Source organism: Neopsephotus bourkii, unplaced genomic scaffold, assembly GCF_033783945.1.
Source record: "Neopsephotus bourkii isolate Nb327-2 ecotype Australia unplaced genomic scaffold, CSIRO-AGI_Nbou_v1 NB_10, whole genome shotgun sequence".
NCBI classification, from domain to species: Eukaryota; Metazoa; Chordata; class Aves; order Psittaciformes; family Psittacidae; genus Neopsephotus; species Neopsephotus bourkii.
The window spans coordinates 11,981-31,770 of record NW_026900527.1 but is presented as its reverse complement, the minus strand read 5'-3'; the positions used below and the strand labels follow the sequence as shown (position 1 = coordinate 31,770).

The following is a 19,790-nucleotide window of genomic DNA, read 5'->3' as shown; positions in this document are numbered from 1 at the left end:
CCCTGTGCAGCCCCTTTGGAACCCCTTTGTACCTCTTCAACCCCTTTGCAGCCCCTTTGTAACCCCTGTGCAGCCCCTTTGGAACCCCTGTGCCCTTTGGAACCCCTTTGTACCTCTTCAACCCCTGTGCAGCCCCTTTGTAACCCCTGTGCAGCCCCTTTGGAACCCCTTTGTACCTCTTCAACCCCTGTGCAGCCCCTTTGTAACCCCTGTGCAGCCCCTTTGGAACCCCTTTGTACCTCTTCAACCCCTTTGCAGCCCTTTGTAACCCCTTTGTACCTCTTCAACCCCTTTGCAGCCCCTTTGTAACCCCTGTGCAGCTCCTTTGGAACCCCTTTGTACCTCTTCAACCCCTGTGCAGCCCCTTTGTAACCCCTGTGCAGCCCCTTTGGAACCCCTTTGTACCTCTTCAACCCCTTTGCAGCCCTTTGTAACCCCTTTGGAGCCTTTTTGGGACCCCTCTGTACCTCTTAAACCCGTGTGCAGCCCCTTTGGAACCCCTTTGTACCTCTTCGACCCCTGTCCAGCCCCTTTGCAACCCTTGTGCAGCCCCTTTGGAACCCCTGTGCAGCCCCTTTGTAACCTCTTTGTACCTCTTTAACCCCTGTGCAGCCCCTTTGGAACCTCTGTGCAGCCCCTTTGTACCTCTTCAACCCCTGTGCAGCCCCTTTGGAACCCCTGTGCAGCCCCTTTGTAGCCCCTTTGTAGCCCCTTTGTAGCCCCATTGTAACCCCTTTGCAACCCCATTGTAGCCCCATTATAACCCCTTTGCAACCCCATTGTAGCCCCATTATAACCCCTTTGCAACCCCATTGTAGCCCCTTTGCACGCTCTGCTCCCCGGCGGAGCATGCCCAGGGATGCTGAAGAGCCCAGTGCCGCAGCGGGGGGGTATCCCAATCCCCACGCTATACCCATACAACCGGGCTACCCACCCCCCCCACCACCCCTGGGTACCCACGCTCCCCATCCCTCCCTTCCCACAGCATCGAGCACACCTTCGAGGTGTACATGGAGTCGGAGAGGCTCTACCTGTTCGGGCTGGAGAGCCCCGGCTCCGCTCGGGAATGGCTCAAGTCCATTGCCAAGGTAGGATGCGATGGGTTGGGAACAACGGGCGGATGGAGCCGGGAGCTGCAGCACTGACGGGCTCCTCTTCCTCCCAGTCCTTCATCCACCCCTGTGCCGAGGAGCTCCTGGCGCTGGACTTCGAGCGCATCGGCCGCCTGCACTACAAGGGGGGCCTCAACCTGGAGCGCACCAAGGAGGGCTGGTTCGCCCTAATGGGGTCCGTGCTCCACATCTGCTTCCAGGGCGGCGAGCGGCAGGAACCCCTCCAGCTCCGCAAGCTGCAGGAGCTCTGTGCGTGCCCCTGCCCCACTGAGGGGTCCCCGTCTCCACTATGGGGGTGTGGGGGTGAAGGGGGGGACCCCGACATCATTGGGGGGACATTGGGGGTGATGCTTTGGTGGAGCACAGGCTCCTTCTGCTCCTTGGAAAGCTGCTTCTCATCCCATAAGGGCTGGGAGGGAGCATGGGGACAAGGGGGGACCCCAACATCATTGGGGGGACATTGGGGGTGATGCTTTGGTGGAGCACAGGCTCCTTCTGCTCCTTGGAAAGCTGCTTCTCATCCCATAAGGGCTGGGAGGGAGCATGGGGACAAGGGGGGACCCCAACATCATTGGGGGGACATTGGGGGTGATGCTTTGGTGGAGCACAGGCTCCTTCTGCTCCTTGGAAAGCTGCTTCTCATCCCATAAGGGCTGGGAGGGAGCATGGGGACAAGGGGGGACCCCAACATCATTGGGGGGACATTGGGGGTGATGCTTTGGTGGAGCACAGGCTCCTTCTGCTCCTTGGAAAGCTGCTTCTCATCCCATAAGGGCTGGGAGGGAGCATGGGGACAAGGGGGGACCCCAACATCATTGGGGGGACATTGGGGGTGATGCTTTGGTGGAGCACAGGCTCCTTCTGCTCCTTGGAAAGCTGCTTCTCATCCCATAAGGGCTGGGAGGGAGCATGGGGACAAGGGGGGACCCCAACATCATTGGGGGGACATTGGGGGTGATGCTTTGGTGGAGCACAGGCTCCTTCTGCTCCTTGGAAAGCTGCTTCTCATCCCATAAGGGCTGGGAGGGAGCATGGGGACAAGGGGGGACCCCAACATCATTGGGGGGACATTGGGGGTGATGCTTTGGTGGAGCACAGGCTCCTTCTGCTCCTTGGAAAGCTGCTTCTCATCCCATAAGGGCTGGGAGGGAGCATGGGGGTGAGGGGGGACCCCAACATCATTGTGGGGACATTGGGGGTGATGCTTTGGTGGAGCACAGGCTCCTTCTGCTCCTTGGAAAGCTGCTTCGCATCCCATAAGGGCTGGGAGGGAGCATGGGGACAAGGGGGGACCCCAACATCATTGTGGGTACATTGGGGGTGATGCTTTGGTGGAGCACAGGCTCCTTCTGCTGAGCTCTTCTCCATCCTTGGAAAGATGCTTTGCATCCCATAAGGGCTGGGAGGGAGCGTGGGGGTGAGGGGGGGACCCCGACATCCTTTTGGGGACATTGGGGGTGATGCTTTGGTGAGGGGGGGACCCCAACATCCTTGTGGGGACATTGGGGGTGATGCTTTGGTGGAGCACAGGCTCCTTCTGCTCCTTGGAAAGCTGCTTCGCATCCCATAAGGGCTGGGAGGGAGCATGGGGATGAGGGGGGGACCCCGACATCCTTGTGGGGACATTGGGGGTGATGCTTTGGTGGAGCACAGGCTCCTTCTGCTCCTTGGAAAGCTGCTTCTCATCCCATAAGGGCTGGGAGGGAGCGTGGGGACAAGGGGGGGACCCCCAGATCCTCATGGGTGGCAGCTGGTTGTTAGTGGGGTATTGGGAATGATGCTCTGATGGGATGCAGGCTCCTTCTGAGCTCTTCCCTACCCATGGAGAGCTGCTCCTCATCCTGTTGGGCTGGAGGGGGACCAGGGGACCCCACATACTCATGGGTGATGTTCTCTTTGCCTTCCCTTCCAGCCATCCAGGGGGACAATGAGGTGCTGGTGCTGGTGGAGAGGCGGAGGTAGGAGCAGAGGATGGGGGGGGTTGGATGCTTCCAGCAAAATATCCCAACCCTTCCCAAGTTATTCCTTGTTTTGGGGAGTCTTTACCCTCTCTGCAGCAACTGGGGACCCCAAAAGAGGAGCAGGACCATCCCCATGCCCCTGGTTCCAGCCTCCCTGGGGGGGGGGGGTCCAGCTGTGCAGTGGGGTTTGGTGGCGCATTGGGTCCCACACTGAGGCCAGGCTTCCCGGCAGGACACTGTACATCCAAGGGGAGAGGAAGCTGGATTTCCTGGGATGGGTCCAGGCCATCCAGAAGGCTGCGGGCAGCTCCGGGGACACGTTGTCAGAGCAGCAGCTCACTGAGTCGGATGTCCCACTGCTGGTGGATCGCTGCATCGACTACATCACCCAGTGTGGTATGTGCACACATCACCCAGTATGGTACTTGCCTGCATCACCCAGTGCGGTACATGCCTGCATCACCCATCACCCAGTGCGGTACATGCCTGCATCACCCATCACCCAGTGCGGTACGTGCCTGCATCACCCAGTGCGGTACGTGCCTGCATCACCCAGTGTGGTACATGCCTGCATCACCCAGTGTGGTACGTGCCTGCATCACCCAGTGTGGTACGTGCCTACATCACCCATCACCCAGTGTGGTACGTGCCTGCATCACCCAGTGTGGTACGTGCCTACATCACCCATCACCCAGTGCGGTACGTGCCTGCATCACCCAGTGTGGTACGTGCCTGCATCACCCAGTGCGGTACGTGCCTGCATCACCCATCACCCAGTGCGGTACGTGCTTGCATCACCCAGTGTGGTACGTGCCTGCATCACCCAGTGTGGTACGTGCCTGCATCACCCAGTGCGGTACGTGCCTGCATCACCCATCACCCAGTGCGGTACGTGCACACATCACCCAGTATGGTACTTGCCTGCATCACCCAGTGTGGTACATGCCTGCATCACCCAGTGCGGTACATGCCCGCATCACCCATCACCCAGTGTGGTACTTGCCTCCATCACCCAGTGTGGTACGTGCCAGCATCACCCATCACCCAGTGCGGTATGTGCCTGCATCACCCATCACCCAGTGCATCACCGACTCACCTCATAGACACCATAGAGTCAGCTGGGTTGGAAAGGAGCTTCAGGTCCACCCAGTGCAAGCATTGCCCCACAGCCACCACTGCCCCATGGCACTGAGGGGGTGTGAACCCTTGCAGGGCCGGTGCCTGCAGCCCTGCCCTGGGCAGCCTGTTCCAATGCCTGAGCACCCTCTGGGGCAGGAATTGGTCCTCAGCTCCATCTAAACCTGCCCTGGTGCAGCTTGAGGCCGGTTCCTCTTGTCCCATCCCTTGTTCCTTGGGAGCAGAGCCCAGCCCCTCCTGGCTCCATCCTCCTCTCAGGCACTTGGAGGCAGCCATCAGGTCCCCCCTGATCCCTCTCCATCCCGAGCAGATCCTCCAGCCTGTTCCCTCTGGAGCAGGTCTCATCCCAACGGCTCTCCCCTAGGGTTGACATCCGAAGGCATCTACCGCAAGAGCGGGCAGAACTCCAAGACCACGAGCCTGCTGGAGATGCTGCGCAGGGATGCCCGCAGCGTGCGCCTCAAGGAGGGCGAGCACCACGTGGATGATGTGGCCAACACCCTCAAGAGGTTCTTCAGGGACCTGGGGGACGGGCTCTTCACCAGGCACTGGGGCCAGGACTGGATGCGGGCCACTGGTGAGCACTGGGGGCTGTGGGTGCTGTGGGACCAGGTTGGGGTCGCTGTTCTGCTGTAGCATCCTTCATCCTCTCCTCCATGGTTGGGGCAGGCACCCAACAGCCATGTTGGGAGTGGGGTGGGTGGGGAGTGGAGGGTGACCCTGTGCGGCTTGGATGGGGAGGAGATGGGGCAATGAACCAAACCCCCCTGCCCTGAGCTCATGGATCCATTCCATGGATACTGGGGATGGATGGACCCAATGGCAAACAGCCATGAGGCACAGTGCTGTGGAGCTGGGACGCTCCAGCCACATGGAGATGGGATGCTCCAACCACATGAGGCTGGGATGCTCTGGCCCTGGGATGTTTCCACCCTTTGAAGTTGGGATGCTTCAGGCCTGGGGACCTGGGAGGATCTGGCCTTAGGATGCTCCAGCCCTGGGATGCTCCAGCCCCATGATGCTCTGGCCCTGTAGATATGGGATGCTCCAGCATCATGATGATGGGATGTTCTGTACCTATGCAGCTGGAATGCTCAAGCCCTGGGTTGCTCTGGCCCTGTGGGTCTGGGGTGTTCCAGCATCATGATGCTGGGATGCTCTGGACCCATGCAGCTGGGATGCTCCAGCCCTGGGATGCTCTGGCCCTGTGGATCTGGGATGCTCCAGCATCATGATGATGGGATGCTCTGTACCTACGGAGCTGGGATGCTTGAGCCCTGGGTTGCTCTGGCCCTGTGGGTCTGGGGTGCTCCAGCATCATGATGATGGTGTGCTCCGGACCTATGGAGCTGGAATGCTCAAGCCCTGGGTTGCTCTGGCCCTGTGGGTCTGGGGTGTTCCAGCATCATGATGATGGGATGCTCTGGACCCATGCAGCTGGGATGTTTGAGCCCTGGGTTGCTCTAGCCCTGTGGGTCTGGGGTGCTCCAGCATCATGATGATGGGATGCTCTGGACCTATGGAACTGGGATGCTCCAGCCCTGGGATGCTGGAATGCTCTGGACCTATGGATCTGGGATGCTCCAGCCCTTGTGTGCTCTGGCCCATGGAGCTGGGATGCTCTGCTCTTATGGAGCTGGGACGATCGGCTGCTGGGATGCTCCATCCCCATACTGGAGGCTCTAAGCTGGGATGTGGAGGGGGGCTGTTGGGGCCATGAATCCTGATCTCACCTTCACCCCCCTCAATGCTCATCCCCTTCCAGCACTGGAGGACGAGGAGGTGAAGATCACCGAGTACCGGCGGCTCCTGGGCCTGCTCCCCACGGTGAACCGGGCCACGCTGAAGGCGCTCATCAACCACCTATTCCGGTACGACGCGGGTACCAATCCCTATGGAGCATCACCCCCTCCTCCATGGCACCTGCATCCCTTGGCTCACATCCCAGACCAGGAAGGGTCCAAAGCCGAGCATCCCATCCCGGCATTGGGACCGTTCCCCTTGGCAACGCTGAAGGAGGGATGCTGTGGGGATGTGGGGCTGGGATCTCAATGGGGCTCCCCACAGGGTGCAGCGGTTCTCTGGGGAGAACCAGATGAACACACACAACCTGGCCATTGTCTTCGGGCCCACGCTCTTCCAGATGGATGGGAAGGACTACAAGGCAGGACGGGTGGTGGAGGACCTCATCAGCCACTACGTGAAGATCTTCAATGTAGGTTCAGCGCTCCCTTTGGATCAGGATGGTGTGGGGGTATTCCCAGGGGATGGGGTTGGGGATGGGGAATCTCCTCTGTCTGCTTTGGAGATGAGGGGAAGGGCTCCATGTCCCTGCAGACCCTGGGGACCCCCAAGCATGGAGCTGCTGGGCAGGGGAGCAGGTTCCACTGGGAGCCAGCATCTGCTGGCTGATGGCTCCTCATCCTCGTAGGTCAATGACCAAGAGATGAAGAAGCAGCAGGATGAGATCACGGCCATCATGAAGATGCGGGAGGCAGCATCCAGCGGGACACAGGTACATGGGGACCTGCCATGGGGTGCTCTGCACATGGGGCTCGCTCCAGCATCCCCTGGAGGTGCCGGGTGGTGGGATTCATCCTTCCTATGGGAGCTGTGGGTTGAGGAGCTTTCCCCTTGTCCTGCAGCAAGCTGGGGACTTCATCTGCACCGTGTACCTGGAGGAGAAGAAGACGGAGGCAGAGCAGCACGTGAAGGTGAGTGATGGGCACAGGGGACAGGGCCAGGCTCCGTGGTGGCACAGGGACAGGGCCAGGCTCCGTGGTGGCACAGGGACAGGCACTGCGGTGTGAGGGTGGAACGGCCCCGGGCACATGGAGACCTGTCCCCTCCTCACAGATCCCAGCCACCATGACCGCCGAGGAGCTCACCTTCGAGATCCTGCACAGGAGGAAGGTGGTCATGAAGGAGAAGGACTATTGGAGCTGCTACGAAGTGAATGAGAGGGAGGAGGCAGGTGGGTGGGAGGGGATTGAGGATGGGGAGAGAGGTGGGGATGGGGATGGGGATGGAGGTGAGGATGGAGGTGGGGATGGGGTTGAAGACAGGGATGAGGATGGAGATGGAGGTGGGATGGAGGTGGGGATGGCGATGAAGATGGGGTTAAGATAGGGATGGAGATGTGGATGGAAAATGGAAAGGGAGATGGGGATGAAGATGGGAAATGGAGATAGGAATGAGTTGCAGGTGAGGTTGGAGATAAGGATGGGGATAGAGATGGAAATGGATTTGGGGACAGAGGTGAGATGGAGCTGGAAATGGGGTTGAAGATAGTGATGGAGATGAGATGGAGGTGGAGGTGGGGATGTGGATGGAGATGGGATGGAGGTGGGGATGGAGATGAAGATGGGGTTAAGATAGGGATGGGGATGTAGATGGTAACGGAGACAGAGATGAGTTGCAGATGAGGTTGGAGATAGGGATGGAGATGGACATGGTAATGGATTTGGAGATAGAGGTGAGATGGAGCTGGAAATGGGGTTGAAGACAGTGGTGGAGATGAGATGGAGGTGAAGATGTGGATGAAGATGGGATGGAGGTGGGGATGGGGATGAAGGTGGGGTTAAGATAGGGATGGGGATGTAGATGGAAAATGGAAATGGAGATGGGGATGGGGATGAAGATGGGGTTAAGATAGGGATGGGGATGTAGATGGGAAATGGAGATAGGAATGAGTTGCAGATGAGGTTGGAGATAAGGATGGGGGTAGAGATGGAAATGGATTGGGGGACAAAAGTGAGATGGAGCTGGAAAGGGGGTTGAAGATAGTGATGGAGGTGAGATGGATGTGGAGGTGGGGATGTGGATGGAGATGGGATGGAGGTGGGGATGGGGATGTAGATGGGAAATGGAAATGGAGATAGGGATAAGTTGCAGATGAGGTTGGAGATAAGGATGGCGATAGAGATGGAAATGGATTTGGGGATAGAATTGAGGTGGAGATGGAAATGGGGTTGAGGATAGTGATGGAGATGAGATGGAGGTGGAGATGGAGATGAAGATGAGGTTGAAGATAGGAATGGAGATGGAAATGGAGATGGGCTTGAAGACAAGGATGGGGATGGAGATGAACATGGGGATGGGGATAAAAGGTTTCCCATGGGGTCTGCAGCATGAGGCAATGCTGGGACAGGTCCATGCCCTCTGGGGAGGGTGGCTGCAGGTTGCTCACCACATCCCTGCTGCAGATGAGCCGGTGACTGGGACCAGGACCCACAGGACACCTATAGGGGTTAACCACCAGTGAAGCTCAGAGGGGGTGCTGGGTTCCCCACCCCAGGGTGCCCATGGGCAGCACCAAGAGCTTGGCATGAGCAGGATGAGGCCCAGGCAGGATGCTGAGCCCATCACTCAAAGCCAACATGGGATGCTTTGGTCCTTGCCAAGCCCAAGCCCTCAAGCCCCTCTGCACAGGATGGGTCCCTGTGGTGCCTGTCCCCCCGTGCTCATGCGTGTCCCTATGGGAAGGTGGGCAGGAGCTTGGGACGCACGTGTGGCTCTATGGGGTGATGCCAGAGCCTATGGGGATGATGCCTGACCCCTGCCTGTCCCTGCCTGGCAGAGAGGCCCCTGCACTACTTGGAGAAGGTCCTGCCCATCCTGCACTGCCTGGGCACTGAGAGCTACTTGGTGGTGAAGAAGCAGATGGCCATGGAGAACATGCTCGTCTACCTGGGTGAGAGCCACGGTGCTGCGGGGAGGGGATGGGATGGGATGGGATGGGATTGGGGATGGTGATGGATGGAGATGGGATAGGGATGGGGGTGGGATTGAATGGTGATGGGTGGAGGTGGGATAGGGATGGGGTGGAGATGGAATGGGTTGGGATGGAATGGGGACAGGGGTGGGATGGGGGTGGTGATAGAATGGGGATGGGAAAAAAGAATGGGATTAGGTGGGATGGTGATGGGGATGAGATGGCAATGAGGATGGGATGGGGATAGAGATGGGGATGCAAGGGGAGGAGGTGGGATGGGGATGGGGTGGAGATGGAATGGGTTGGGATGGAATGGGGACAAGGGTGGGATGGGGGTGGTGATAGAATGGGGATGGGAAAAAGAATGGGATTAGGTGGGATGGTGATGGGGATGAGATGGCAATGAGGATGGGATGGGGATAGAGATGGGGATGCGAGGGGAGGAGGTGGGATGGGGTAAGTGATGGGAAGGGGATGGGATAGGGATGGTGTGGAGATGGAACAGGTTGGGATGGAATGGGGACAGGGGTGGGATGGGGGTGGTGATAGAATGGGGATGGGAAAAAGAATGGGATTAGGTGGGATGGTGATGGCAATGAGATGACAATGAGGATGGGACAGGGATAGAGATGGGGATGCAAGGGGAGGAGGTGGGATGGGGTAAGTGATGGGAAGGGGATGGGATGGGGATGGGATGGGGTAGGTGATAGGAAGGTGATGGGAAGGTGATGGGATGGGGATGGGATGGAAATGGGGATGGGAAGGTGGAGATGGGATGCGAGGGGAGGAGCTGAGATGGGTTGGGATGGGGTAAGTGATGGGAAGGGGATGGGATGGGAATGGGGATAGGATGGAAATGGGGATGGGATGCGAGGGGAGGAGATGAGATGGAGATGAGATGGGTTGGGATGGGGTAAGTGATGGGAAGTAATGGGATGGGATGGGATGGGATGGGATGGGGTAAGTGATGGGAAGTAATGGGATGGGGTGGGATGGGATGGGATGGGATGGATGGGTTGGGATGGGGTAAGTGATGGGAAGTAATGGGATGGATGGGATGGGATGGGTTGGGATGGGGTAAGTGATGGGAAGTAATGGGATGGGATGGGGTAAGTGATGGGAAGGGGATGGGATGGGATGGGATGGGATGGGATGGGATGGGATGGGGTAAGTGATGGGAGGTAATGGGATGGGATGGGGTGGGATGGAGATGGGATGGGATGGGGTAAGTGATGGGAGGTAATGGGATGGGATGGGGTGGGATGGGGATGGGATGGGATGGGGTAAGTGATGGGAGGTAATGGGATGGGATGGGGTGGGATGGGGATGGGATGGGATGGGGTAAGTGATGGGAGGTAATGGGATGGGATGGGATGGGTTGGGATGGGGTAAGTGATGGGAAGTAATGGGATGGGATGGGATGGGATGGGTTGGGATGGGTAAGTGATGGGAAGTAATGGGATGGGATGGGGTAAGTGATGGGAAGGGGATGGGATGGGATGGGATGGGATGGGATGGGATGGGATGGGATGGGGGTAAGTGATGGGAGGTAATGGGATGGGATGGGGTGGGATGGAGATGGGATGGGATGGGGTAAGTGATGGGAGGTAATGGGGGATGGGTGGGATGGGGATGGGATGGGATGGGTAAGTGATGGAAGGAATGGGATGGGATGGGTGGGGATGGGGATGGGATGGGATGGGTAAGTGATGGGAGGTAATGGGATGGGGGGATGGGTTGGGATGGGGTGTGATGGGTATGGGATGGGATGGGATGGGATGGGTTGGGATGGGTAAGTGATGGGAAGTAATGGGATGGGATGGGTAAGTGATGGGAAGGGGATGGGATGGGATGGGATGGGATGGGATGGGATGGGATGGGTAAGTGATGGAGGAATGGGATGGGATGGGGTGGATGGATGGGATGGGTGGGGATGGGGATGGGATGGGATGGGGTAAGTGATGGGAGGTAATGGGATGGGATGGGGTGGGATGGGGATGGGATGGGATGGGGTAAGTGATGGGAGGTAATGGGATGGGATGGGATGGGATGGGATGGGATGGGATGGGATGGGGATGGGATGGGGATGGGGATGGGGATGGGATGGGGATGGGGTGGATGGGATGGGATGGGGATGGGATGGGATGGGATGGGATGGGATGGGATGGGATGGGATGGGATGGGATGGGATGGATGGATGGATGGGGATGGGGGGGATGGGTAAGTGATGGGAGGTAATGGGATGGGATGGGGTGGGATGGGGATGGGATGGGATGGGGTAAGTGATGGGAGGTAATGGGATGGGATGGGATGGGATGGGATGGGATGGGATGGGGATGGGATGGGGATGGGGTAAGTGATGGGAGGTAATGGGATGGGATGGGGTGGGATGGGATGGGTTGGGATGGGGTAAGTGATGGGAGGTAATGGGATGGGATGGGGCCGGGGGCCAGGCAGGAGCAGCGCTGGGGCTGGAAGTGCTCATTGGGTGCCCGCAGCCAGCAGAGGGGGTGACTGCAAGCACGGGCTGATGAAGTTCCGGGAGGAGAGGAACCTGCTGGGGCTGGGGCTCAGCACCGGCTTCCACGACCGGTACTTCATCCTGAGCCACCACTGCCTGCGCCTCTATAGGGACGTGAGGGTGAGCCCGGCCTCCCCTGCATCCCCATCCCCATCCCCATCCCAGTGCTGGGCCCGTGTCCCCTGTCCCCATGGTGCTGGCACCATCTCTGCCCTCTCTGCTCCATCCTGGTGCCAGCCTCACCCTCTGCAAGCCCAGACCCCTCCCCGAGGGGACAGAGCCCATCCCGTGTCCCTATGGGGACCCTGAGCAGGGCCGGGCAGTCCCCAGTGTGGTGCTGGTGCCTCTTCCCACAGAGCCACAAGCCGGAGAAGGAATGGCCCGTGGGGAGCCTGCGGGTGTACCTGGGCATCAAGAAGAAGCTTCGGCCTCCAACGTGGTGAGCAGCAGCGGTGGGGTGTCCTGGGGTGGGGACTGGGATGGGGATGGGACAGGGATGGGGATTGAGACTGGGATGGAGATGGGGATGGGGATAAAGATGGGATGGGGACAGGTCTGGAACAGGGCTTGGGCTGCGGGTGGGGATTGAAACAGGGATGGAGATGGGGATGGAGGTAAGGACAGGGTGGGGGTTGGGGTAGGACAAGGGATAGTGGTGGAGACAGGGTGGGGATGGGCATGGGACAGGGATGGGCACAGGGGCAGGGATGGGGACAGGGATGGAGATAAGGACAGGATGGGGATTGGGGTAGGACAGGGGTGGGGATGGGGATGGGAATGGGACAGGGAAGGGCACAGGGGCAGGGATGGAGACAGGGATGGAGATAAGGACAGGATGGGGATGGGGGTAGGACAGGGACGGTGATGGAGACAGGGGTGGGGATGGGGATGGGGATGGGACAGGGCTGGGCACAGGGGCAGGGATGGAGATGGGGATGGAGATAAGGACAGGATGGGGATGGGGGTAGGACAGGGACGGTGATGGAGACAGGGGTGTGGATGGGGATGGGAATGGGACAGGGATGGGCACAGGGGCAGGGATGGGGACAGGGACAAGGCAGGGGCCAGGGCCGGTTGTGCCGCGGGGACGCGCCTGGTGCTGGTCGCGCCTCCGGCCACCAGATGGCGGAGCAGAGCCGCGGGAGGCTGCTGCGGGACCGAGACAGCGCCGAGAGCCTGGCCCGGCCCCATCCCTGCTCTGTCCCCATCCCTTCCCTGTCCCCATCCCCATCCCCATCCCTGCCCTGTCCTCATCCCTGCCCCATCCCCATCCCTTCCCTGTCCCCATTCCTGCCCCATCCCCATCCCTTCCCTGTCCCCATCCCCATCCCCATCCCTGCTCTGTCCCCATCCCTTCCCTGTCCCCATCCCCATCCCTGCCCTGTCCTCATCCCTGCCCCGTCCCCATCCCTTCCCTGTCCCCATTCCTGCCCCATCCCCATCCCAGCCCCGTCCCCATCCCTGCCCCATCCCCATCCCTGCCCCGTCCCCATGCGCATGGGCATTGTGTGTGTGCATGTATGTGGGGCTGTGCCTGCGTGTCAGCCAGATGTGTAAATGCTGCTCATGTCCATATGGGTGAGTGCATCCATGTCAGCAACTCGTGTACACGCATGTGCACGTGTGCATGTACATGTGTGTGTGTGCATGCTCATGGTTTCCCTCTCCCTTCAGCTGGGGCTTCACTGTCTTCTATGAGAACGAGAAGCACGAGAAGCAGCAATGGTGAGAGCGGGGATGCACAGGGGATGCAGAGCCCATCCCATGGGATCCATCCGCACTGTGGGTACTGGGTTGGGGTTGGGGTTAGGGCCCTGCAGCAGGGCCAGGCCAAGGGGAATGGCTTGAACCTGCCCGAGGGGAGCCTGAGCTGAGCTCTTAGGCAGAAGCTCTTCCCTGTGAGGGTGCTGAGGCGCTGGCACAGGGTGCCCAGAGAAGCTGTGGCTGCCCCATCCCTGGCAGTGCTCAAGGCCAGGTTGGACACAGGGGTCCCCCTCTTTGTGTCCCCATGGCCCCCCCATCCCCTCCGTGCCCCCATAGGTACCTGTGCTGTGACACCCAGGCCGATCTCCGTGAGTGGTTCGCCACCTTCCTCCACGTGCAGGTGGGCAGGAGGATGCTCAGCGCGGGGCCGCCCTCGCTGCATCCCAGCATCCCTAAATCCCCGCATCCCAGGGCAACGCAAGGGGCTCTGAGGACCCCATTGCCCACCCCGTGTCCCCTCTGTCCCCAGCACGGGGGGGCCCTGTGGCCCTCGGAGAGCTCCAAGGTGAGGACGTCGCGGTGGCAGCAGGACTCCAGGTTGGGTAACATCTCCCTCATCCCGCTGCGGGGCAATGAGAGTGAGATGAGGAACAGTGTGGCTGCTTTTGCTGCTGACCCGCTCACTGTGAGTGATAGGGGGTGCTATGGGGGGACCCTGTGTGTGGGGCTGCATCTCCTCTGCATCACACAAAGGGGTGGTTCTGGTACCCAGGGATGCGGGGAGCATCCCCGTTCCCATTCCTTATGCATCACCATCAACCTCTGGTCACCCCAAAGGGGAGGGAGGTGATGCTTTGGGTGCTCTCAATGGTGTTGGGGTGGTGTCTGGGGTGCAGGAGGGGCCCAACCCGTGTGATGCAAGGCAAGGGGATGCTGCCAAGGGTTGGTTTCTCTGTACTGCTGTCCTGGTCATAAATCAGCCCCATCCCCTCATCCTCCTGTCTGCCTGTCCATGGGCATCCCCACATCACACCAGTGCTGTGGGTGCCCTGCTCACCCATGGGTGCTATGGGTGCTGGTGGGACAGAGCTGCTGTGCTCCCCCCATGCCCAAGGCAAGCCCTTGGGCCCTCGTCGCTGTTATAAACCTGAGGATGTGGCTGGGATGGGGAGATCCCACCATGGGGTGTGCATCACCCAAGGGTGCCGAGCAGCAGCATCACTGCCCCAGAGCCCCCCCACCGCACACCCATCCCCATGGACTGGGTCTGTGGGGCAGCCCTAGCCCAGGACCCCCCCATAGGCTCAGGTTTATAATATGGGGTGATGGGGAAGCTCCTATTGGGCTTCACCATGGGCTCTGCTTCATGGTGTGTGACCTGGCAGGGGGGGTCTCTGCACTCAGGGGCCATGGAGCATCCTCTGCACTGGTCCAGGGCAATGGAGCAGCACCAGGGGGGCTCCCATGGGGCACTGTGGGTGTCCCCACCATGGGGTGGGGAGGTGGGCACAGGCTGATGGACCGGGGACCACGGTACCTCTTGCTCTGGGCTCTCTCCCGCATCCCTGATGCGTTCCCATGGGAACCAGTGGTGATGCTGGGACAGGAGGAGGATGAGCACTAACGGTGACCTGCGTGCTCTGTCCCCAGCTCCTGCACAACGTCTGAGCTTGAGGCCTGGACACCGGGTGAGTGCAGGGGATGATGGCTCTGCCCATCCCATTGCCACCCCACAGGGGGACATGGGGCATGCGGTGCCCCCATGCGGGTCCCAGCAGGGATGGGGTGGAGGTGCCAACGTTTGCTCTCCTCTTGTGCTCCAGGTTTGTCCATGCATGGGGCAGCCTCAGGGACCTGCTCCAGCCCCGCATCCCAGCACAGGCCGGGCTCCCATCGCATCCACCGGACCCTCTGACCTCCCCACACCCTGACCCACGGGCACACAGGAGGGGATTGGCTGCGAGGCCACTGACCCACCAGTGGAGCAGGTCTGGGGAGCCATGGCCAGGCACCCATGGAGACTGTATAGGGACCAGCATCCATGGGGACCAGCATCCATGGGGACCAGCATCCATAGGGACCAGCATCCATGGGGACCAGCATCCATAGGGACCAGCATCCATGGGGACCAGCATCCATGGGGACCATGCATCCATGGGGACCAGCATCCATGGGGACCAGCATCCATGGGGACCAGCATCCATTGGGACCAGCATCCATGGGGACCAGCATCCATGGGGACCAGGCACTCATGGGGACCAGCATCCATGGGGACCAGCATCCGTGGGGACAAGGCACTCATGGGGACCAGCATCCATGGGGACCAGCATCCATTGGGACCAGCATCCATACGGACCAGCATCCATTGGGACCAGCATCCATGGGGACCAGCATCCATGGGGACAAGGCACTCATGGGGACCAGCATCCATGGGGACCAGCATCCATGGGGACCAGCATCCATTGGGACCATGCACCCATGGGGACCAGACATCCCTGGGGAGACCGGCATCTGGGGGGAGTAGCACCCTAGGGACCAGCATCCATGACGATCAGGCACCCATGGGGGACCAGGCATCCATGAGGACCAGCATCCATGGGGACCAGCATCCATGGGGACCAGCATCCATGACTATCAAGCACCCATGAGGGCGCAGGCATCCATGAGGACCAGGCCCTCATGGGGACCAGCATCCACAGGGACCACCACCTATAGGGACCAACATCCATGTGGACCGGGCCCGCATGGGGAACAGGATCCACAGGGACCTGCATCCATGGGGACCAGGCACCCATGAGGAACATGCACCCATGAGGAGCAGGCATCCACAGGGACCAGCATCCATGGGACCAGGCATCCATGGGGACCAGCATCCATGGGACCAGCATCCATGGGGACCAGGCATCCATGGGGATGAGCGTCCATGGGACCAGCATCCATGGGACCAGCATCCATGGGTCCAGCATCCATAGGACCAGGCATCCATGGGGACCAGCATCCATGGGACCAGCATCCATGGGACCAGGCATCCATGGGGACCAACATCCATGGGGACCAGCATCCATGGGGACCAGCATCCATGGGGATCAGCCTCCATGGGGACCAGCATCCATGACTATCAAGCACCCATGGGGGCGCAGGCAGCCATGAGGACCAGGCCCTCATGGGGACCAACATCCATGGGACCAGGCATCCATGGGGACCAGCATCCATGGGACCAGGCATCCATGGGGATGAGCGTCCATGGGACCAGCATCCATGGGACCAGCATCCATAGGACCAGGCATCCATGGGGACCAGGCATCCATGGGGACCAGGCATCCATGGGGACCAGGCATCCATGGGGACCAGGCATCCATGGGGACCAGCATCCATGGGGACCAGCATCCATGGGGACCAACATCCATGGGGATGAGCGTCCATGGGACCAGCATCCATGGGACCAGCATCCATGCGACCAGGTATCTGTGTGGACCAGCACCCATGGGGCCCAGGCATCCCTAGGGGCCAGGCAGTACCAGCCCAGCAGCCCCCAGCTCTCAGCTGCTTTCAGCTCCTGCTCCAAGCTCCAGGGAGGGCAGCAGATCCCGGCCGGACACCCCGGCACAGGATCCTGCTTTCCCTCTTCTTCCCTCTTGTTTGAAGTCCCCCTCCATCAGAGCGACAAGGCAATCCTTGAAGCATCCCTGAACCCCCATTGGTGGCAGTCCTTCCCCATGCATTCCACCACCATCGCGGTGCTCCCATCGCTCCTAGAGAGGGGAGGCCCCATTCCTGGGGTCCCCTCCATGGGCAGGGCATCACGAGCCTCTGTACCCCCAGACTGGGGGCATGCGGCCGCTGTCCTCCTCTCTCCATGGCATTAAAGGTCTTTGGGAAACGATGAGTCCTGGTCTCTGCTGGCTGGGATGGGGACAGTGGGAGCTGAGAGCCCATGGGTACAGTGGGGTGGGCCTGGGTGCACCCACTGGGTGCTGAGGAGGTGATGGGTGATGCCACATCCACACTAAACCCATGGCTGGATGCAGGGATGCTGAGAATCGGGGTTGCAGGGATGTGGGGATGCAGGGATGGAGGGATACAGGGATACAGGGATGCTGAGAATCGCGGTTGCAGGGATGTGGGGATGCAGGGATGGAGGGATACAGGGATACAGGGATGCTGAGAATCGCGGTTGCATGGATGTGGGGATGCAGGGATGGAGGGATACAGGGATACAGGGATGCTGAGAATCGCGGTTGCATGGATGTGGGGATGCAGGGATGGAGGGATACAGGGATACAGGGATGCTGAGAATCGCGGTTGCATGGATGTGGGGATGCAGGGATGGAGGGATACAGGGATACAGGGATGCTGAGAATCGCGGTTGCATGGATGTGGGGATGCAGGGATGTGGAGAAGCAGAGTGCAGCTATGCAGGGATGTGGGGTGCAGGAATACAGGGATGCTGGGATGTGAGGATGCAGGGATGTGGGATGCAGGAGTGCTGGGATGTGAGGATGCAGGAATGCAGGGATGCTGGGATGTGGAGATTCAGGGATGATAGGACATGGGGATGCAGGGATGTGGAGAAGCAGAGTGCACGTATGCAGGGGTGTGGGGTTCAGGAATACAGGGATGCAGGGATGAGGGGATGCAGGGATGCAGTGATGTGAGGATGCAGGGATGCAGGGATGCTGGGATGTGGAGATTCAGGGATGATAGGACATGGGTATGAAGGGATGTGGAGAAGCAGAGTGCAGGTATGCAGGGATGTGGGGTGCAGAAATACAGGGATGCTGGGATGCAGGGATGCTTGGATGTGAGGATGTGGGATGCAGGAATGCAGGGATGTGATGGTGCAGGGATGATGGGATGTGAGGATGCAGGGATGTGGGATGCGGGGATGCAGGGATGCAGGGATGTGAGGATGCAGGGATGTGGGATGCAGGGTTGCAGGGATGTGGGGATGCAGGGATGAAGGGATGTGAGGATGCAGGGATGTGGGATGCAGGAATGCAGGGATGTGAGGGTGCAGGGATGATGGGATGTGAGGATGCAGGAATGCAGGGATGCAGGGATGCCGCGATGCAGGGATGCAGTGATGGGGGGATGCAGCGATGCAGGGATGCGGGTTGCAGGGATGCAGCAATGGAAGGATGCTGAAGCGCAGCTCCCTGCAGTGTCCCTTGGTGCGGGTGTCCCTCCACCTCCCCCTTGCTCTGACCCCCCTGGGTCAATCAGTCACACAGGGGTGACGTGTGTCAGTCACACACAGGGGTCACAGGTGTCCATCACCGCAGCGCTGGGGCTGCTCTGCCAGGGGTGGAGATGGAGGGCAGGAACCCGTGTGTGTGTGGGCAATGAGGTCTGGGGTGCGTGCTGGGTGCATGCAATGCGTGTTCAACGTCTGCAGCACGTGCTCCAGGTATGCAACATGTGCTCAGTGCATGCAATGTGTGCTCAGTGCATGCAACATGTGTTCAGCATCTGCAGTGTGTGCTCCATGTATGCAGTGTGTGCTCCATGTATGCAATGCATCCTCAGTGCATGCAACATGTGTTCAGCATCTGCAAGGTGTGCTCCATGTATGCAAGTTGTGCTCCATGTATGCAATGCGTGCTCCATGTATGCAACACGTTTCATGTATGTAATGCATCCTCAGTGTCTGCAATGTGTTCAGCATCTGCAAGATGTGCTCCATGTATGCAAGATGTGCTCCATGTATGCAATGTGTGCTCCATGTATGCAATGTGTGCTCCATGTATGCAATGCGTGCTCCATGTATGCAACACGTGTCCAGCATCTGCAAGATGTGCTCCATGTATGCAAGATGTGGCCCATGTATGCAATGTGTGCTCCATGTATGCAATGTGTGCTCCATGTATGCAATGCGTGCTCCATGTATGCAACACGTTTCATGTATGTAATGCATCCTCAGTGTCTGCAACACGTGTCCAGCATCTGCAAGATGTGCTCCATGTATGCAAGATGTGGTCCATGTATGCAATGTGTGCTCCATGTATGCAATGTGTGCTCCATGTATGCAATGCGTGCTCCATGTATGCAACACGTTTCATGTATGTAATGCATCCTCAGTGTCTGCAACACGTGTCCAGCATCTGCAAGATGTGCTCCATGTATGCAAGATGTGGCCCATGTATGCAATGTGTGCTCCATGTATGCAATGTGTGCTCCATGTATGCAATGCGTGCTCCATGTATGCAACACGTTTCATGTATGTAATGCATCCTCAGTGTCTGCAACACGTGTCCAGCATCTGCAAGATGTGCTCCATGTATACAAGATGTGGTCCATGTATGCAATGTGTGCTCCATGTATGCAATGTGTGCTCCATGTATGCAATGCGTGCTCCATGTATGCAACACGTTTCATGTATGTAATGCATCCTCAGTGTCTGCAACACGTGTCCAGCATCTGCAAGATGTGCTCCATGTATACAAGATGTGGTCCATGTATGCAATGTGTGCTCCATGTATGCAATGTGTGCTCCATGTATGCAATGCGTGCTCCATGTATGCAACACGTTTCATGTATGTAATGCATCCTCAGTGTCTGCAACACGTGTCCAGCATCTGCAAGATGTGGCCCATGTATGCAAGATGTGGCCCATGTATGCAATGTGTGCTCCACGTATGCAA

At 59.2% G+C, this 19,790-nt stretch overlaps 1 protein-coding gene across 1 annotated transcript in view; it reads left to right on the top strand.

Annotated features, from left to right (window-relative positions):
* The window catches only part of ARAP1 (ArfGAP with RhoGAP domain, ankyrin repeat and PH domain 1), a 31,992-nt gene extending 17,163 nt beyond the window's left edge, over positions 1–14,829 (top strand). The window contains exons 11-27 of the mRNA XM_061368372.1: positions 986–1,088; positions 1,166–1,361; positions 3,025–3,070; positions 3,306–3,469; positions 4,575–4,787; positions 5,976–6,081; positions 6,278–6,425; positions 6,642–6,725; positions 6,856–6,924; positions 7,067–7,184; positions 8,790–8,903; positions 11,423–11,565; positions 11,802–11,884; positions 13,120–13,170; positions 13,486–13,549; positions 13,679–13,834; positions 14,800–14,829. Of these exons, the coding sequence (XP_061224356.1) occupies positions 986–1,088; positions 1,166–1,361; positions 3,025–3,070; positions 3,306–3,469; positions 4,575–4,787; positions 5,976–6,081; positions 6,278–6,425; positions 6,642–6,725; positions 6,856–6,924; positions 7,067–7,184; positions 8,790–8,903; positions 11,423–11,565; positions 11,802–11,884; positions 13,120–13,170; positions 13,486–13,549; positions 13,679–13,834; positions 14,800–14,817 (1,876 nt within the window). The 3' untranslated portion in view covers positions 14,818–14,829. The remainder of the gene's footprint in view (positions 1–985; positions 1,089–1,165; positions 1,362–3,024; positions 3,071–3,305; positions 3,470–4,574; positions 4,788–5,975; positions 6,082–6,277; positions 6,426–6,641; positions 6,726–6,855; positions 6,925–7,066; positions 7,185–8,789; positions 8,904–11,422; positions 11,566–11,801; positions 11,885–13,119; positions 13,171–13,485; positions 13,550–13,678; positions 13,835–14,799) is intronic.
* Positions 14,830–19,790: the final 4,961 nt, after the last annotated feature.